We start from the raw sequence: 19146 nt of genomic DNA, 5'->3' as shown, positions 1-19146 counted from the left end.
CCCGGCCTAGACGTTATGGCCAAATCTGGCGATGTCACATGGAATGAAATTTGAAATTGAGTTTATCAAGTTAAAACCGTTTCCATTTATTAGCTTTCATTCATCTCTTGTCAAATTCAAAACTATTTTCTCGTTTTGTTTGACCTGTTTAAAAACATTTTTTGTAGTGAAAGCTTTTAAAACCATGAAATTTGAAGAAAAACCGTTCGTGTTTAGGAAAAACGTTGTTTCTAATTTAAACTGAGTTTTGTTGAGTTTTGAAGTTTAAAAGTCCATGAAAACAGTTAAATTCAAAATAAAGGCAAATTTCCAAAAGTCCCAAATTACATAAAAAAATAACCCATAAGAATAGAGATATAAAACCATAAATAAAGTATAATGGTGCGATAAACATGTGGTCACCGCTGAGTCCTCTGCCGCACCAATCCGTCTAAGTCTAGGGATTACCTGGATAGTTAAAACAGAAAGGGGTGAGTTTACGTAAACTCAGTGTGTAATCCCCGCAGAAAACATACACACAGTCAAATGTAGTCTGGGCCTAAGCCCATTACAGATTTAGATACAATTAGGGCCTTAACCCATTCAGATACAGTAACAGATATCAGTGTCCTGCCCACCAGCCTCTACACACTATCTCCGACCATCCCTACACTCCATGCGGGGTTTAAAACACCCACCCAGCCCTACACACCAGGTCGTATCGAATGCGGCACATATCAGTAATATTGCAGCTGAGCTGCCAGATCTTAGGCATGAAAGCCTTTCAGTACACTTCCTCTAATAATCCATCATCCCACCCCAATGCAGATGCAGCTAACATGCTCAGTGCAGACATACAAAAATACATGCTTACATACTATGTTTCAGTCATCAGTCATACATACAGATCAGTAAACATGCGTAAACTTGACATGCTCAATACATACATTATATATTCAGATCACACAATTGTAGGGTCTAAGTAGTGCTTACCGACCTTACAATAGGTTCACAGTCGACTTGGGTGACCCATGCAACCCTAGGAAACATTTTAGCTAAATGGGCCCACACATCCAGCTTGGCTTTCCGCGTGTGGATCACACGGTCTAGCCCAGATATCACACACTAGTGTGGCGTACCCGTGTAGGCCTACACGCCTGTATGGCCCACACGCCCAATTCAGTTTAGCTCGTGTGGCCTATACGGCCGTGTCTTGTGCACGGCCTAAACTTCGTCGATCACATGGCCGTGTTGGCACACACGGTCTATCATATGGGCGACCACACGCTCGTGTGGCGTCGACAATGAGGTTTTTCAGCTTTCATCGAACCTTATTTTTTTGCATTTCAGGTACACACCTGATTCATTTTCATCGTAGAAGCACTCCCGAGACCACCGAATCTAGATAACAGCAAACAAAAACCCTAGTTCAATATACGATTGCAAAACTCAATCCAAAATCAATTTACATACACAACTTAACAACATCTACCACAGAGTTTGAAAACTTACCACCTACAACAGAGATTCCCCTAACGATCAAATTGCTGAAAACGCACCCCTTACTTCCTGACCTTCCCCTAACAGAGAGCAATACAGAAAAAAAAACCTATCAGAACACTAGCCATTAAACACGAAGATCACAACAACGCAAAAATTACCAATGAACACAGTCAAACGTTGCATCGAATAGAGGTGAGTTTGGAAAATTAGAAAGATGAGAAAGAAAATTAAAAAAAAAAATTTGGCAGCAAAGAAGATGGAAGAGTTGACGTTCAAAAATTTCGGGAAGAGAAAATTTTGAAAATAAAATAAAATAGTAATAATACCAAACTAACTCCCCCATTCCTCAAATCTCTCCACTAATCCACTACTCAACCTCCTCAGCATTCCTTTTTGACCAAAACTCTCTCGGTCAAATGAGCAAAAATAAACTCTCACGCTCGCATAGGGATTCAAACTCAGGACCTCCAGCACACCAAACCCCCTAGCCACTTGAACCAACAGGATCATTCTAAAATGGAATTACAAATAATTTACTATAAGCGCGTTGAACAAAAATATGGCTTAATTCCAAAAATTAACAAAATTTGTCCAAGCTAGCTAGGGCTTGAACTTGAGACCTCACACACACTTAGAACACTTAACTACTGAAGCAGACAGATATTTGTATCACATTTTCACAAAAGCCAAAATAAGAATTTTTGGGATGTTACATTGAAGATGAGTGAATGTCAATTTTTTATCATATTTTTAACTTATATACTTTAATTAAAACTAATTATTCAATTAAACCATAATTAACACAATCTAGTGACAATTAACTAAATTGGTGGATGAAATTTGTCATCCACTACCGTTTGACATTTAGAAAAAGGCCTAATTATTCAATTGGCCCCTCAATTAATTAAGAATGCATAGAGAATAACTTTTACCACTTTTATGATTTAGTCCTTGTACCTTAATTAGCTATCAATTCATCAAAATTACTAGACCAAACTTTAATACATTATTATACTAACTTTTTAAATATTATCATTTAATATTTACGGGCTCGAACATCGAAAATGGCGTTCTGAAATTGTCATTTCTAGCACCATTGATTTTCGGGTCATTATTGATGTCATGCTTTGGATGTGTTAGTATGTGAGTATATTGTGTTTTTAAATTTGGTTTTTAAGAGTTTCAATTCATGATTTTATTTTGGTAATGCTTAGGGCGAAAATAGGTGAGCTTGGAGGTAATTTTTGGGTCAATACATAGTTATTTTGGTACAAGTGGTCAGTCGTTTCAAGTAAGTCAATAAGAAAAGTTGAATAGTAGCAAAGACTTATATCGATAAAAGTCCAAGGTTGTATGGATACAACTATGACAAAATAGGGTCCTTCCCCTATTTTCAGTTGTATTGATCCCTAGAGACTTTTACTAAGTCTTGATTCCCTCCGAACACCTAGAAATAATTTTTAATTATTTCTAAATTGATTTTGAAGTCTTACCATTGAAATTAAGCAATTGAAATGGTTTAATATAAATAGATCCATGTTTGATTTTCTTATTACATTCAAAGTTTAAGTTAGTTCAGTTGCTTCGGCTACGAATGTGATGTCTCGCATTCGGACCTGACGACCAAGTCGAGTATGAGGTGTCAAGCTTTTTTACCTATATCATAAAAATAAAAAAAATTAAATACTAAAATGGTATGCCAGTATTATTATTTACCAAAATGGTATGTTTGAAACAATAACAAAGGGTGGAGGAAGAGAGATGGGCAGCACCCATATTTTTCTGACAAACTCATTAAATCATCATTACAAAATGATGTGTATTTAAAAATATATATTTTTTAAGAGTAGAGGGGGAGAGATGGGCGGCACCAGTATTTTCTGGTGCAAAAATACTGTCTAACTAGTGGAAGATGAAAGAGAGGCGACGCCAGACTAAAATGTGATAACCTAAAATATTCAGGGATCTCATATGTAAATTGTCACTTTAATTTACTGCTAAAAAATCTTTTAAGGTGCCACCTGATAATGTGGCGGCACCAAACTTCAAAAAGGCTAAATTGCTTTATAGGCCCTTCTTATTTTCTATTTTCTTTTATTCTCTTTCAACACAAAAAATAGAGAGACTTATTACCAATTGGCTCAAAAAGTTTTTTCTACCAAAAAATATTTTTTAAAAAAAAATCTGATTCCAATTGGAAATAAATTTTATTTATTTTTCGAAAAATATTTTTTTCAAATAAATTTTTTTTGTTTAAATTATTTTATTCCACTATTCAAATAAATTTTTTTGTAAAATTATTATAAGAAATACCAGACGGTCTAAATTTAGCAACTCTTTTCCCCCAGGATCCATTCGGGAAAAAGATAATATGCAACTTTGAGCTGTCAATTACATACTTTATGGAAATGGCAAACCAACTCGGAGAATTTCTGACACAAGTATTCAACTAGTTCAGACTTGTATAGTGCTGAGTTGGCACCAACACAACAAAAGTTCTTTCGCAGAAGAGGTCTATGTTTCCTTTGTTGAAGTAAGGACAAATGGCCTGTTTCAAAATTTCCTAAGAATCGACTCAGTAAAATATCATATTTTTTATATAAAAAAAAAGAAATGATTCGTCAGGTTCAAGATTGATTTCTTATAATAGGTTAGATCGTACCAATAAAAATCCATTTTATTCCAACGCAAGGGTTCAACAATCGTTTAGCCAAAATTATGGAACTATTCATACGCTCTTGAACAGAAATAAGGAATTTCGATCTTTGGTAATTTTGTCATCATCTAATTATTTTCGCATGAGCCCATTCAACGATGTAAATTATCACAATGTGATAAAACAATCAATTAAAAAAGATCCTCTAATTCCAAGTAAGAATTTATTACTTTGTTTTATTCCAACAATTATTTGAACAAAAAAAAATTTATAAAATAAATAAAATTTATTTCCAACTGGAATCAAATTTTTTACAAAAATATTTTTTGGTAGAAAAACTTTTTAAGCTAATTGGTAATAAGCCTCTCTATTTTTTTGTGTTGAAAGAGAATAAAAGAAAATAATAAGTAAGAAGGACTCATAAAGTAATTTAATCTTTTTGAAGTTTGGTGCTGCCACTCGGGCGGCACTCTAAAAGCTTTTTTTTATAAGTCAATTAAAATGAAAATTTTATATATTAGGTTCCTGAATATTTTAGGTAATCACATTTCAATCAAGTGTCACATTTCTTTTGCACCCAAAAATACTGATGTCGTCCATCTCTTCCCCTCCACCCTTAAAAAATGATTTTTTTAAACACACGTCATTTTATAATGATAGTTCAATGAGTGTGTTAGAAAAATCATGAGTGTTGCCCATCTCTCTCCCTTCACCTATTGTTCTTGTTTTAAACATACTATTTAAATAAATAATAATATTGACATACCATTTCAGTATTTAATTTTTTATTTGTATTATACAAGTAAAAAAAGCTAGGTGTCACAAGTGAAAAAAACTCAGGAGTACTTGGGTGTTTCTTTTGTTCATCGTGAATCTCATCATCCTTGCTCCCCTTCCGGTCCACTTCCGTGGAGTTCTTTGCCGAGGCAGACGGGTTATCATGTTGCTGGAGTGGTTGGTTGATTAGGAAAGAATTTCCCAAGGTTAGCGGTGTCGTTTTATTTTGTTTGTTTAATACCTTTAAAAGGAGTACTTGAAGTTTGTCCGAAACAAAATCTTGGAAAAAATAATCTAGTAAATTAAACATCTTTCTCTTGAGCATATTTCAAGTTTTCTTTACCAGCTAAAGTGTTGCCGCTCCTCTGAATATTCATGCTAGGTTGAGATTTTCTTTGCCAATTCCTTGTTTTTGGATTATTGTATGAGATTGGCATTTGCCCTTTGGGTGTAAGAGTTTTCTCCACTTTTTTTTATTGGCTCTGGCTTCCCAAAAATATGAAAAGTTTTTACCTATTACTTCTCTTTTATATTTCCTATGGGGTTTTGAGCCTGTTGACTATTCTCTTCCACTTTTTCCTTTTCCTGAGACTTCAATTTCTTCATATCTTCATATCTTTCTTTGGACTAGCATCCAGGGCCTAAAGGAGTCTTTCTCCAATTTTCCTTTCTTCTCCACAATCCCGCCATCGTCAAAGGAATTTGGTGTACGTTGCAGATTGATGGAAGCCGTTGCTGGAGCAGATTCTTGTATCGTCATTTTCATCGAACATGAGTCAAATTTGTAACCGATTAAACCACAATTGAAACACAAAAGATCAATTCACTTATTACAGTAGCTTCCTTCCTTCCTTCCATCTACTAAAATCGATTTTTAAGAGGTGTACTTGGATACATAGGCGAACAAACTTACCTCATTCGCTATTCATGCTAACATCGTCAATTTGTAGCAGCCCACCAAGGCTCCTTCTTATGTTTCCTAGTATTCTCGGGTCATTCCGGAAGTCGAATCCAAACTGCCATAGAGCCGAAGGTCGCTTCAGAGGCTCTAAATTTTGGGGTCCATCTTCGTATGGTACGGAATCTTCTTCCCATGAAGCACGGGCCAACATTTATCACATTATCGAAGTCTTCTCTAATCTCTAGCTTAACCAGGAAAAAATCATATCCCAGATCAATTAGTTCCATTTCTCCTCTAAGGCTCCATAGTTGGAATAGTTTGAAGCCGATAGTTTTCCTAAATACCTTAATAATTAAAGTAGTTCTCCATCGACCTTTATGGCTTCCTTTTATTCTTTGGAGAGATTAACCTTTATGATTCTATCCTTGTCCTCTGTGTTGTTCACTGGATCCTCTTTCTGACTCCAATTCCATATGTTCTATCTCTATTCCAAGCAGTTGACTAGGGCACTCCACAGACTTTGTCCAAAGGAGTGAGTGTTTTTAGGAGACCAACTTCCTGCAGTTCCCGTCAGCCAGAGAAGTCGTCGTCTGTGTCCCTTTGGATGACTTCTTTTTCTTCTCTAGAGAGAATATCTATCCTTTTTTTTTCTTTTACACTTTCTTTTTATGATGTTATTCTAATCATACCTAATTAAAATAAAGTCTTAACATAATTTAAAACCTGATTTAATATATAAAATTATGAAATAACGATTTATTCACGTATAAAGAATTATGCATATATTATCTTTACTAAAATAGTTGTATCTTGAACTTTTAAAATCGAAATAAAATGATTTAAAGTGCATTTCAATATTAAGAGACAACTTTTTCATCGACTAATAGACATCTTAACTTGAAAATGTCTAGATCACCTCCAAAAATGAGTTGCAAGTAAACTGATCTTTAATACTTGGAAAACATCAACATGCTCTTCTTGGGTGATATCCTCCAATCACAAGATTCTTCTATTTGAATGTCTTGAAAATTCTTTGAAGCAAAGTCTTGTAGATAGATGTTCAATTTCGACTTGAGTTGTTTCGATCTTAGCCTTGTAATTGGTTCTCAAGAAAATTTGGGCTTGAATCCTTTGAGTTAATTGTGTACACATCATATTTTGAATGCGAAATTTAAACAATCTATTGAAATAATATCTTAACTAAAATTTATGGTTTTTATTTCACCTGAGATAAAAGTAATTTTATTAAAAATTGAGACAAAAGGCTATTATAAAAAACAAATTTAATAAAGAGTTCTTAATTCTTAATGTATGATTGTTGTTGTTATAGATGAAAAATTGCTATATAAGATAAAAATAAAACATAAAAGTTTGATTATACAATAAATTTGATTATTTGAATAAAATGTTGTTATAGAAAAATCTAACTATATTAAAATATAACCAAACTGTTATAAAATAAAGAGAGATAGGGAGAATAAAGAACAAAGAAAATATGAAAGCAATAGAGAATGTACTTTATTAATCAAAGGGATGATTTGCAATGCTTCATCAAAGTCTCTATTTATAGGCATAAGAAGTATAAAAGAAGTAGAAATCTAATTATAATAACTATTAGAATTTAAAGTACATCAAAATTTTATCTTGATCATGATGGACATCCACTTAATAAGATATTCATAACACTCCCCTTGGATGTCCATTGGTAGATAATATGCCTCGTTAAAACCTTATTAGGAAAAACCTTGTGGGATAAAAAAACCTAATGAAAGAAAAAGAGTACACAATCTTATATTACAAGCTGCCTCGTTAAAAACCTTTACCGGGAAAACCCAATTGGACAAAACCTTGATTAAAGAAAAAGAGTACAACTTATTTTTAGACTCCCCTTGATGGCAACATTTCATTACATCTTTGACTCGATGCATTTAAATCTTGTGTAGTAGTCTTTCAAATGTTGAAGTTGACAATGACTTAGTAAAAAGATCTGCTAAATTATAACTAGAATGAATTTATTGAACATTTTTATCACCTCTTTTCTCAAGATCATGGGTGAATAATAATTTTGGTGAAATATGTTTCGTTCTATCACCTTTATGTAACCATCCTTCAATTGAGCTATACATGTTGCATTATCCTCATATAAGATAGTTGAGATCTTTTCCTATAAAGGCAAATTACATATCTTCTGGATATATTGGGTCAATAACCTTAGCCAATCACACTCTCGACTTACTTCATGTATTGCAATTATTTTTGCATGATTGAAGAAGCAACAAGTAATGTTTGCTTTGTTGAACGCCATGATATGGCAATACCCCCACATATAAATAAATATCCTATTTGAGATCGACCTTTATGTGGATCTAATAAGTATCCAACATCAGCATAGCCAACTAATAGGGATTTTGAATCATTTGAATAAAATAACCCCATATCAATGGTCCTTTTGAAATATCCAATTACATGTTTAATTCCATTCCAATATCTATATGTTGGAGAAGAACTAAATCTCGCTAACAAGTTTACAGCGAAAGCAATTTTAGGTATTGTGTTGTTTGCAAGATACATCAATGCCCCTATAGCACTTAGATATGGTACTTCAAGATCAAGAAACTCTTTATCATTCTTGCAAGGATGAAATTGATCTTTATTCACATCTAACGATCGTACAACCATGGAGTACTTAATGGGTGTGTTTTATCCATGTAAATTTTTTTTAATATATTTTCCATATAAGTTGATTAACGAACATGAATTTCATCTTTTAAATGCTCGATTTGTAATCCAAGATAAAACTTTATTTTTCCAAGATCTTTCATCTCAAATTCTTTCTTTAAATAATTTATTGTATTTTGAAGCTCTTCCGGAGTTCCAATAATATTTAGATCATCAACATAAATAACAATTATCAGAAAATCTGATCCAAACCTTTTTATAAAAATATATGGACAAATTGGATCGTTTTTGTAACATTATTTTAACACATATTCATTAAGACGATTGTACTACATACGTCTAGATTGTTTTATTCCATATAAACTTTTCTTTAATCTGATTGAACAAGTTTCTCAAGAAACTCTATATCTTTTTAGGATTTTCAATCCTTTAGAGATTTTCATATAAATTTCACTATCAAGTGTACCATATAAATAGGATGTAATAACATCCATTAGATGCATGTCAAGTTTTTCACGTACTGTCAGACTAATAAGATATCTAAACGTGATTGCATCACCACAAAAGAATATGTCTCTTCATAATCAATGCCGGGCCTTTGCAAAAGTCCTTATGCTACAATGTGAGTTTTATATCTTACAACTTTATCAATTTCATTTTGTTTTCACACAAATACCCATTTATACAGGCTTTTACACCTTTAGGTGTTTGGACTACAAGTCCAAAAACTTCACGTTTAGAAAGTGAATTCAATTTTGCATGAATTGTATCTTTCTATTTTGGCCAATCTTTTCTATTTTTACATTCCTTAGTAGATTTAGGCTCAAGATCCTTATTTCTTTTATTATCTCAATAGCAATATTATAAGCAAAATTGTTGTCGACAACTATATTTTTTTCGGTTCTATATGTTTCACGTATTGACATAACTTATTGAGATCTCTTTATTTTCATCATTTTCATTTTCACTTTTAGGTCCCTGAATCTCTTCTTGATTTTTAAAATTATTATATCATGCGTCTCTTCAAGAACCCCTGCCTCCACTATATGACCATCTTGAATGTTTACTCTTTTTTTTTACAAGGATTTTTATCTTTAGAACTGGTCGGTCTTGTAACATCCCAAAATTCTTACTTTTGGTTTCAGTTAAAATGTTACACAACTGCGTATCTGCTTCAGTAGTTAAGTGTTCTGGGAGTGTCTGAGAGGTCCTAAGTTCAAGCTTTGTCTTGAGTAAAATTTTGTCTTTTTCTGAATAAAGCCTTAACCTTGCTCAAAGGGTTTAAGTTTAATTGGTTGTAGTTATGTAACAGAATGGGCCTACTGGTTTGGTAGTTAAGATGTGGGTAGGTGTGCTAGAGGTCTGGAATTCGAATCCCTGCTTGAGCATAAGTGTTATTTTTGTGCGATAATGGACAAGAATTTCGGCTGAGTAGGGATTCTGGAGTAGTTATAAGTTAGTGGGATTGTAGGAGTAAATTTAAGGATATGGGCGTTATCAGGATCACTTTTGACTGGTTCCTGATTCTTTTTGCAAATTTTCAGTTCTCACTCTCTTTTCAAAATTTCCTGGCATCATTTTGCTATCTCTCCATTCTTCTTCTCCATATTTTGTCAATTTATTTTCAAACACTAGTACTCTCTTTGCTATTCGTTCGTAGTTACTCTTCTGGAGTTCACTCTTTATTTTCATCGGTAGTGGTAAATGTTTTTGGTGCTTTATAATCTCAATTTTTAATATATTAGAGACTTATGTATACTGTTTTGACAGCCAAGAATCGGGTGTAAAGGGCTGTCTAGTGCCAAAATGTAGTGGAAAGCATCTGGGGTTTTCGAGGTAAGCGTTAACTGTGTTCTTAATCTTTGATAGTATGGTAGTTTCGGATTAATCGTGGTTTTAGGCTGATTTTTGGGCGTTGGAATGTCGTGTGTAGGTTCGATAGTTCTCGTGGTTGTTTTAGCAGCATAAACAATACAGATGTGTACCCGAGTAGCAAGAACAAGTGTTTTTGAAAAAAGTCAAAGACCTTTCTGTCAACTCCACACGGGCGTGTGGTCACCCGTGTGGTAAGCCGTATGCCATAACACGGGCGTGTAATTGACGAGGCCAGGCCGTGTGCACAAGACATGGTCGTATGGCCAGGTAGGCCATGTGCAACACACGGGCTAGACTGATTTGGGCTGTATAGGCCACACGGGCGTGTAGGTCCACACAGGTAGTCTACATGGATGTGTGGAATTTTGGACAAGGCCATGTGATCCACACGGCTAAGGCCAATTTGGGCTGTGTGAGCCACACGGGCGTGTGGGCCCACACGAGTAAGCCACATGGGCGTGTGAGCCCATTTATCTGAAATGATTCCTAGGGTTGCATGGCTCACCCAAGTCGACTGTGAACCTACTGTAGGGTCGGTAAGCGTTAACTAGGCCCCTAAATATATGATCTGATTGTATGTGATACATGATCAATTATGCATGATTACTGATATATATATGTATACGTATGACTGATAGTTGCATAAAAGCATGGCATATTGTACTTTTGCATTGCATTGGGTTGGGATGATGATATTTGGAGGAAGTATACTGAAAGGCTTTAAGCCTATTTATCTGGCAGCTCAACTGCAATATACTGAATATGTGTCACATTCGGTACTACTTGGAGTGTAGGGATGGGTGGGTGTTTTAAACCCCACATGGAGTGTAAGGATGGACAGAGATGGTGTCTAGAGGCTGGTAGGTAGGACTTTGTTACTAATTACTATTTCCATTACTGATACTGTGATGGGCTAAAGCCATAATGCTTATTTGATACTAGACTGAAATGGGCTAAGGCCCGAACTACTACTGAAATTGTAATGGGCTCAGGCCCCAGACTGCATTTGACTGTTTATTGCCAAAAGCCTGTATGCATGTTTTCTGCAGGGATTATGCATTGAGTTATGTAAACTTACCCCTTTCTATTTTATCTATACAGGTAATCCCCAGACTTAGACGAATCGATGAGGCGGAGGACTCTACGGTGACCACGTGGCTACTGAATGGTTTTTATTTCATTTGTGGTTTTCATTACTTATTTTGGGCTATTTGATGTAATTTGAACTTTTTGGGCTGTTTACCGTTATTTTGGAAGTTCAACTGCTTTCACGAATTTTAAAACTGCGAAACTCAATGAAAACTCGGTTTCACTAAAAACAACGTTCTTCCTAAACGTGAATGGATTTCTTAAAATATCACGACTTTAAAAGCTTCTACTACACAACATGTTTTGATATGAATCCAATTCAACAAGAAAATGATTTGGAATTTTCAAGTGAAATAAAAGCTATTAAATGGAAAAGGTTTTAACATGATAAATTCGTTTTTAAATTCCATTTTATGTGACATCACTAGATTCGGCCATAACGTCTAGGCCGGGTTTGGGGTCTTACATTTTGTGGCATCAACGTCACGTTGCAAAACTTAGCTGTGGATTTTTGGTTTTAAAACTTGGTCTCTAAAAATCGATTTTCAAATGATTTGAAATGATTTGACTAAGTATGTGGTACACCGAATCTCTGGCACCGATACTGTAAGTCTTCTGAAACTATGATAAGTTTAAACTGAAAATACTATAGATAGTATATTTTGAAACTACGGTAGGTAGTATACTGTGAGAAAACTCTAGTTAGTATGTACTGAAACTGTGGTAAAACTGGAAGAGATTGCAACATACGAAAACAAACTCTAAATTACTAAAATTAGATAAATCCTATTAAATTAGATAAATCCTGAATCTACGATGAGTGCAAGAGGTATTCGTGGACGTGGTACTAGAGGCCGACGTAGGGGCCGTAGAGAGGCTTGAGTTGAGTCCTCTTCCTTGGGTAGTATATCGAATTTAGAGACGAGCGAGACGATAGTATCATTTGCTACTGAGACTGGGTCTTAAAATCGCATGGTTGGGGACGACGCATTATCCCAAGCTATGTTAAGGACATTGGAGAGCATCGTTGGGCCTAATACCTAATCTGGTGGCCGTGGGTCGATTACAAAATAACTCCAGTCTAATAGAGCTAAAGTTTTCAGGGGTGTCACTGAGTCGCCCCTAATGTGGCTGAGTACTGGATTGAGGCCATGAAGTGGATTATGGATGACCTGGATTGCACCCCTAAGTAGAAATTGAAGGGTGCGGTCTCTCTGTTACGAGATGAAGCTTACCAGTGGTGGTTGACTGTTAAAGAGGGTATTCAGCCCGAACGTCTGACATGGGCATTCTTTAAGACCACCTTCCAAGGGAAATATATGGGAGTCAGTTATGTGGACGTTCGCAGGAGGAAGTTTCTGAATCTTACACAGGGGGACTGATCTATGGCTGAGTATGAGGCTGAGTTCTTAAGATTAAGCCACTATGCGCTAGGTATGATGGCATCGGAGTATCAGAGGTGTGTCCGCTTTAAGGATGGCCTCAGAGATAATTTGAGAGTTCTAATAGCTCCGCAGAGTGAGTGAGATTTTTTTGTTCTGGTCGAGAAGGCGAATATCGCCGAGGATGTTAAGCGCGCTGAGTGCCAAAACAAAGATAGAGAGGGGGTAAGAACAAGAGGGATTCAGAGCCCTCGAGTTCTGTACAGATGCCTAAGAAAAAAGACAGATCTGATGGGCCAGTTAGAGCTGGGCCTCTTGTTATTGCCACTGAAATACAGCCATATGTAGATTGTGGTAGACACCACCAAAGCAAGTGTTGGAGGAGGACTGTGGCGTGTTTGAGGTGTGGATCATTGGATCACCATATTATGGAGTGTCCATTGAGGGCTGATCAGGTGTAAGTTTAGGGTACTGGTACTACACAGCCACAGAGGGTAGCACAACAGTCACAGAGAGGCCGTGGTTAGGCTAAGGGTGGTAATGGTATGGGCCGTGGACAGAGAGCACCGGGCAGAGGTTCTGGACAGACTGAGGCGAGACAACCTGTTCTTGTTTATGCTACACGTTGCCAAGAGGACAGAGATACTCCGGACGTTATCACCGGTACGTTCTTGATCTATAATGTACCTTACTTTGCTTTGATAGACATAGGTTCCACACATTTCTATGTAGTTAGCACTGTGTTTGAGTTAGCAAATGTATAAAGATGTTCCGCTAGAGGTTCAAGGGTCGGTATTTTTGGCTAATCTAATGGAGCTTCCATTTGAGGAGTTTGACCTGATTCTGGGTATGGACTGGTTGGTTAAGCACCGTGTCAGTCTGGATTGTGCGACTAAGAGAATCGTCTTGAAAACTAAGGAGGATAATGAGGTAGTCGTGATTGGAGAGTGTCGGAACTACTTGGCTAACGTGATTTCTGCACTGGTAACTAAAAAACTAGTTCGCAAAGGATGGGAGGCATACTTGGCCTACGTAAGTGTTTCCACTACTGAGGACACTACTGTAAAGGTTATCCGCACTGTAAGAGATTTTCTGGACGTTTTTCCTGAGGAGCTACCGGGTTTACCTCCTAATTAGAAAGTAGAGTTTGGGATTGAGCTTTTCTCTGGTATAGCTCTATGCTAAGTTCAGCAAATGTTAGTTCTGGTTACGTGAAGTAAATTTTCTGAGTTATGTGGTTTCTACTGGGGGATTTGAATAGATCCTTAAAAGATTGAGGCTATATTGGATTGGAAGTAGCCTAAGAATGTGTCTGAGGTCCGTAACTTTTTGGGGTTGGCAGGTTATTATTGGTGGTTTATGGAAGGTTTTTCACTGATTATAGCACCCTTAACTAAACTGCTACGTAAGGATGTACCGTTTGTCTGGTCTGATGCTCAGCAAGAAAGCTTCGAGAAGCTCAAGACTGTACTGAATGAGGCTCCTGTTCTGATACAGCCAAAACCTGGAAAGGAGTTCACGGTTTATAGTGATGCATCAGATGTCGGTTTGGGATGTGTGTTGATGCAGGATAGTAAGGTGGTAGTATATGTGTCACGTCAGTTTAAGATGCATGAGGCAAACTACCCGACGCACGATTTGGAATTGGCTGCCGTAGTTTTTGCTCTGAAAATCTGGAGGCACTATCTTTATGGTAAAAGGTGTGTCATCTACACTGATCACAAGAGCCTTAAGTACCTTTTTACTCAAAAGGAGTTGAATCTTAGGCAGTGTAGATGGGTTGAGCTGCTTAAAGATTATGACTGTATCATTGAGTGCCATCCTGGCAAGGCCAATATGGTGACTGATACATTGATCCGTAGGGCTATGACAGATCTGAAAGTAATGTTCGCTCGATTTAGCTTGCAGCTTGCTTGACGATGGGAGTTTATTGGTCAAGCTACAAGTCAAACTGACTTGGATTGAGCAGCTTAGGGTTAAACAGTTGGAGGATAAATCTTTGGGTCTTCAGTTTCAACAGGTGGAGAGTGGCAGCACTACAGATTTTGGGCTAAATAATGATGGGGTGCTTTGTTTTCATGGACGGATCTGTGTTCCGAATGACACTGATTTAAGGTAGTGTATTTTGAGAGAGGCACATAGTAGCCTTTATGTTATACATCCTGAAGGAAATAAAATGTATCCAGATTTTCGAGAATTATATTGGTGTCCAGGATTGAAGTGAGAGGTTACTAATTTTATGGATCGATATTTAACGTGCCAATAGGTTAAGGCTGAGCACCAGCTGCCTTCGGGTTTACTATAGCCGATTAAGATTCCTCTTTGGAAATGGGAGCGAGTGAAAATGGACTTTGTTAGTGGGTTGCTTTCGACACCCACTAAGAAGGATTCTGTTTAGGTCATCATAAATTGATTGACAAAGTCTGCTCACTTTATTTTGGTTTGGACGGATTATTCACTTTTGAAGTTGGCGAAGCGCTATATCTCCGAGAAAGTTAGAATGCATGAGGTTCTAGTATTGATTTTTTTGACAGAGATCTTCGTTTCACGTCTCGATTCTGGAAAAAATTATATGAGGCTCTGGGTTCGAGATTGGACTTCAATACTGTGTTCAATCCTTAGACTGATGGTCAATCTGAGAGGGCGATTCAGATACTGGAGGATATGTTAAGGAGCTTTGTTATTGATTTTCGAGACAGTTGGGAGGATTATCTGCCATTAGCCAAGTTCGCCTATAATAACAGCTTCCAGTCGAGTATTCAGATGGCACCTTACAAAGCTTTGTATGGTCATAAGTGTCGTACTCCTTCGTGTTAGACTTAGCTGGGCGAACGTCGAATGTTGGGTCCGGAGTTGGTTTCCGAGACAGATGATAAGGTTCGATTGATTAGGGATCGTCTGAAGCTGGTTTTTAACAAACATAAATCTTATGCTAACCTGAAGAGGCGTGAGATTGAGTATTTTGTGGGGAATTTCATATTTCTTAGGGTCTTGTCATGGAAGAAGGTTCTGAGGTTCGGTCACAAGCGCAAGTTGAGCCCTAGGTTTATTGGGCCTCATCTAATTCTGAAGCGAGTGGGACCGATCACTTATCAGTTGGAGTTAGCCCCAGATCTAGACCGTATTCATAGCCTTATCTAATTCTGAAGCGAGTGGGACCGATCACTTATCAGTTGGAGTTAGCCCCAGATCTAGACCGTATTCATAACGTATTCCACGTCTCAATGTTGAGGTATTACCGCTCTAATCTTACTCATATTGTCCCTATTGAGGAGATTAAGGTTAGACCATATTTGACATTCAAGGAGGAGCCAATTCAGGTTCTGGATCGCGATCTAAAGGTTCTTCAGAGAAAGTCTATTCCGTTAGTGAAGGTGCTGTGGCAGAACCATAGTACTGAGAACGCCACGTGGGAGCCTGATCATACGATGCGTTAGAAGTATCCTCATCTGTTCTAATCAGGTAAATTTCAAGGCCGAAATTTTCTTTTAGGGGGTAGAGCTGTAAGGTCCCAAAATTCTTACTTTTGGTTTCGGTTAAAATGTTACTGTAACAGCCCGATTTTAGGCCTAGTCGGAACAGTGGTTTCGGGACCACTATTCCGAGGCCTGAGAAAATTATTTTAGTATTATTTTATGTGTTATAATATAATTTTATAAGTGCATGTAAATTTTGGTAAGTTAATTTTAGCGATTTCTAGTCCAATTTCGAAAAAAGACTAAATCGCGAAAAAGGTAAAAGTTGTATTTTAGTGCCTAAAGGTGTTAATGACTAGAGAACTAAAATTGGAGGCCTTTAAAGGGAAATTGGACCCTTTTTAAGTGTGTGGCGGGCCAAGGGGAGACAAAATTTTTAAAAAAGCCAAAATTTATGGGATATTAGGTGACTTTTGACCAAATAGGTAATAAAATAAAAATAGGATGATATCATCCCTTTTTCATCTTCTCTCAAGAAATGGGTTTTGAAAGCTTCATATTTTCAGCAACTTTGAGGCTTAGCAAGTAAGTGATTTTAATGTCTTTCTTGAAGATTTTTACATTTTTGTAACCCCTAAAGCATGAGCTTTCATAAGAAGGGACTATTGTGCAAAATGATGAAGAGTCTAGGGTTTTTCCATGAGAGTAAATGTGTTGTTTGTTGTGTTTTTATGGAAGATTATGAGTTCTAGTTGTCTAATAAACAACTTTTGTGAAAGAAATTGCATGAAAACACCTTAAAAAGGGCTAGATTGCTAAGTTATAAAATGAGTTGTAAATGTGTGAAATAGTTGAAATTATGAGTTGCTATAGTTATGAAAATGGTTCATCTAGACTCAAGGAGTAAAGAAATGTGATAAAAATTATTTTACGAGCCTAGGGGTAATTTGGTTATTTTGGTAAAATATAGGGGCAAAATTGTAAAAATAGCCGAAGTGTGTCAATGGACTAATTTGATCAGTACATTGTTTTAATAAGTTGAATGTGATGTTTTAGATGATGAAAATCGAGATTTGGACCTAGAACAGAAATAAATCGATTAAGGGATAATTACGTCTTTTTTTTACCTTTGTGGTATTGAGGTAAGTTCGCATGTAAACAATACCATGTTATACATGTATTTAAATGTTATCATTACATGAATTGTACAAATATTAATGTGTATGTGATTAATAGAAATATGATAAGACAAAGCCTTAATAGACGAGGAAAAATCTCGTTTGAACATTTGGAATAGAATAGGATACGAGTGACATGTCACTAGGAATTATGAGTCTAGATGACTAGCTCGAGAGTGAGCATTGAAATTTCATGAGATATGAGGTAGCTTTAGCTACAATTGAGGCACTTATGTGCAAAGGCTTTTCCGAGTATCCAATTAGTATTCCAAGTGTTCAACGGGTAATCCAAGGAAAGAGTTGATGATGGTCCCAATGAGGTAAGTCATTGGTGAGTATGCACTTGAGTTATGTTACGAGTTGCACAAGTATGTATACTAAGCCTATGAGAATGCCTTGATATGTGATGATCTATGATGCATAATATGTGTTCTTAACATGATGGATGAAATGATGTTGTATTAATTTTGTGAACAATGATCATGAATGAGTAACTTAGCCTTGACAGATTTGAGTTACTGCAGTAGTGTAACTTTGAAAATACACTAAAAATAGTGGAAAATGAGTTAGAGGCAGAATAAAATATGGGATTAAATCTTAATGAGTCTATTTTCACATGAAAGAAATAGGGGAAGAAAAAGAATTCTATATTGTGTGATATTTGAATTCTTATAAAATAGGGTCTGAATGAATTCGAGATCCCCTATTCTGATTTTATAAATTCACCATAAATTGTACAGAAATTATTAAGAGTCATACCTTACATTCATGGATTCCTTATTGAGTCTATTTTTACGGGAAACAAACATCATGGTCATTGGAATTCTGTAAAGGGAGAAATTTGGTTCGTAGTGTACAGGGGTCAGAGTAGTCATACCCTGAAACATGGAATACTTTAACTAATAAACTGTACTAAATGGCTTGACCAAAAATTTTGAAAATTTTATGGAAGAAATATAAATGAGTCTAATTTTAGGGAAAATTTATGGAACTTAATTCGGAGTTTCGTAGCTCCAGATATAAATAATTTAGTGACTGTTGTGCAGGAAGACAGCTTGTCGTAAAGTTGAGAATATGTTGTAAACATTGATAAAACAAGTTAATGAGTTGCTTATTGTTTTCATATGAACTTACTAAGCGAAATCTTACCCCCTTCTTTTCCATGTTCTCTAGGGTTTCCAGGTTTGTTCGGGTTGGAGTTCGTCGGAGATATTATCACACTGTCAAGCTAACGCTATTGGTGTAGTGATTTCAAGTACTTTGAGTCTATGGCATGTATAGGAGTTTAAATATTAGAGTATGTGATATGGCTTTGACCAAATATATTGGCCTATTTTGATTTTGGGATTATAAATTCATTTTAATTATTTGAGATTTCATGGCCCTGTTTAGTATAGAAGTGTTAGTAAAAGTTAGGTAGCACCTCGAACCCCGTCCCGGCGTCGGATGCAGGCGAGAGATGTTACATTTAGTGGTATCAGAGCTACGGTTTAGTCGATTCTAGGACTAACATAGCATGTGTGAATCTAGCTATACATGCCATAAAGTGATAAAATGATAGTGTGATGATTTCTGACAGTTAAAATGTATTTTTCGTAATATAATGAATTCCAATCCCAATCAAGCTGTAGCAGATGGTATTGAGAGGATTGAAACATGCTTATGATGTGTCAAAATTGAGAAAGGTATGAATAGAAGTATGATATACATT

General features: G+C 36.2%; 1 protein-coding gene and 1 long non-coding RNA gene across 2 annotated transcripts; both read left to right on the top strand.

Moving 5' to 3' along the window:
* Positions 1–15679: 15679 nt before the first annotated feature.
* On the top strand, positions 15680–16278 carry LOC107887834 (uncharacterized). The gene is made up of 2 exons (XM_016812060.1): positions 15680–15847; positions 16015–16278. Exons 1-2 carry the CDS (start codon positions 15680–15682, stop codon positions 16276–16278), a joined length of 432 nt encoding a protein of 143 aa, XP_016667549.1.
* A 1073-nt stretch (positions 16279–17351) lies between these two features.
* Positions 17352–18829, top strand: LOC121219194 (uncharacterized). Its single transcript, XR_005915853.1, has 2 exons — positions 17352–17399; positions 18609–18829. It is a non-coding gene; the product is annotated as an uncharacterized lncRNA (long non-coding RNA).
* Positions 18830–19146: the final 317 nt, after the last annotated feature.

Source organism: Gossypium hirsutum, chromosome A03 (genome assembly GCF_007990345.1).
Source record: "Gossypium hirsutum isolate 1008001.06 chromosome A03, Gossypium_hirsutum_v2.1, whole genome shotgun sequence".
NCBI lineage: Eukaryota > Viridiplantae > Streptophyta > Magnoliopsida > Malvales > Malvaceae > Gossypium > Gossypium hirsutum.
Note: the sequence above shows the minus strand (reverse complement) of the source record. Positions and strands in the feature narration are given on the sequence as shown.

Excerpts from the sequence above, each read along its gene's own strand:
- LOC107887834 (XM_016812060.1), top strand. The coding sequence starts at position 15,680 with ATGTTGGGTCCGGAGTTGGTTTCCGAGACAGATGATAAGGTTCGATTG. Across the intron at positions 15,848-16,014 it reads GGGTCTTGTCATGGAAGAAG|TTGGAGTTAGCCCCAGATCT; the intron begins GTTCTGAGGTTC and ends ATCACTTATCAG.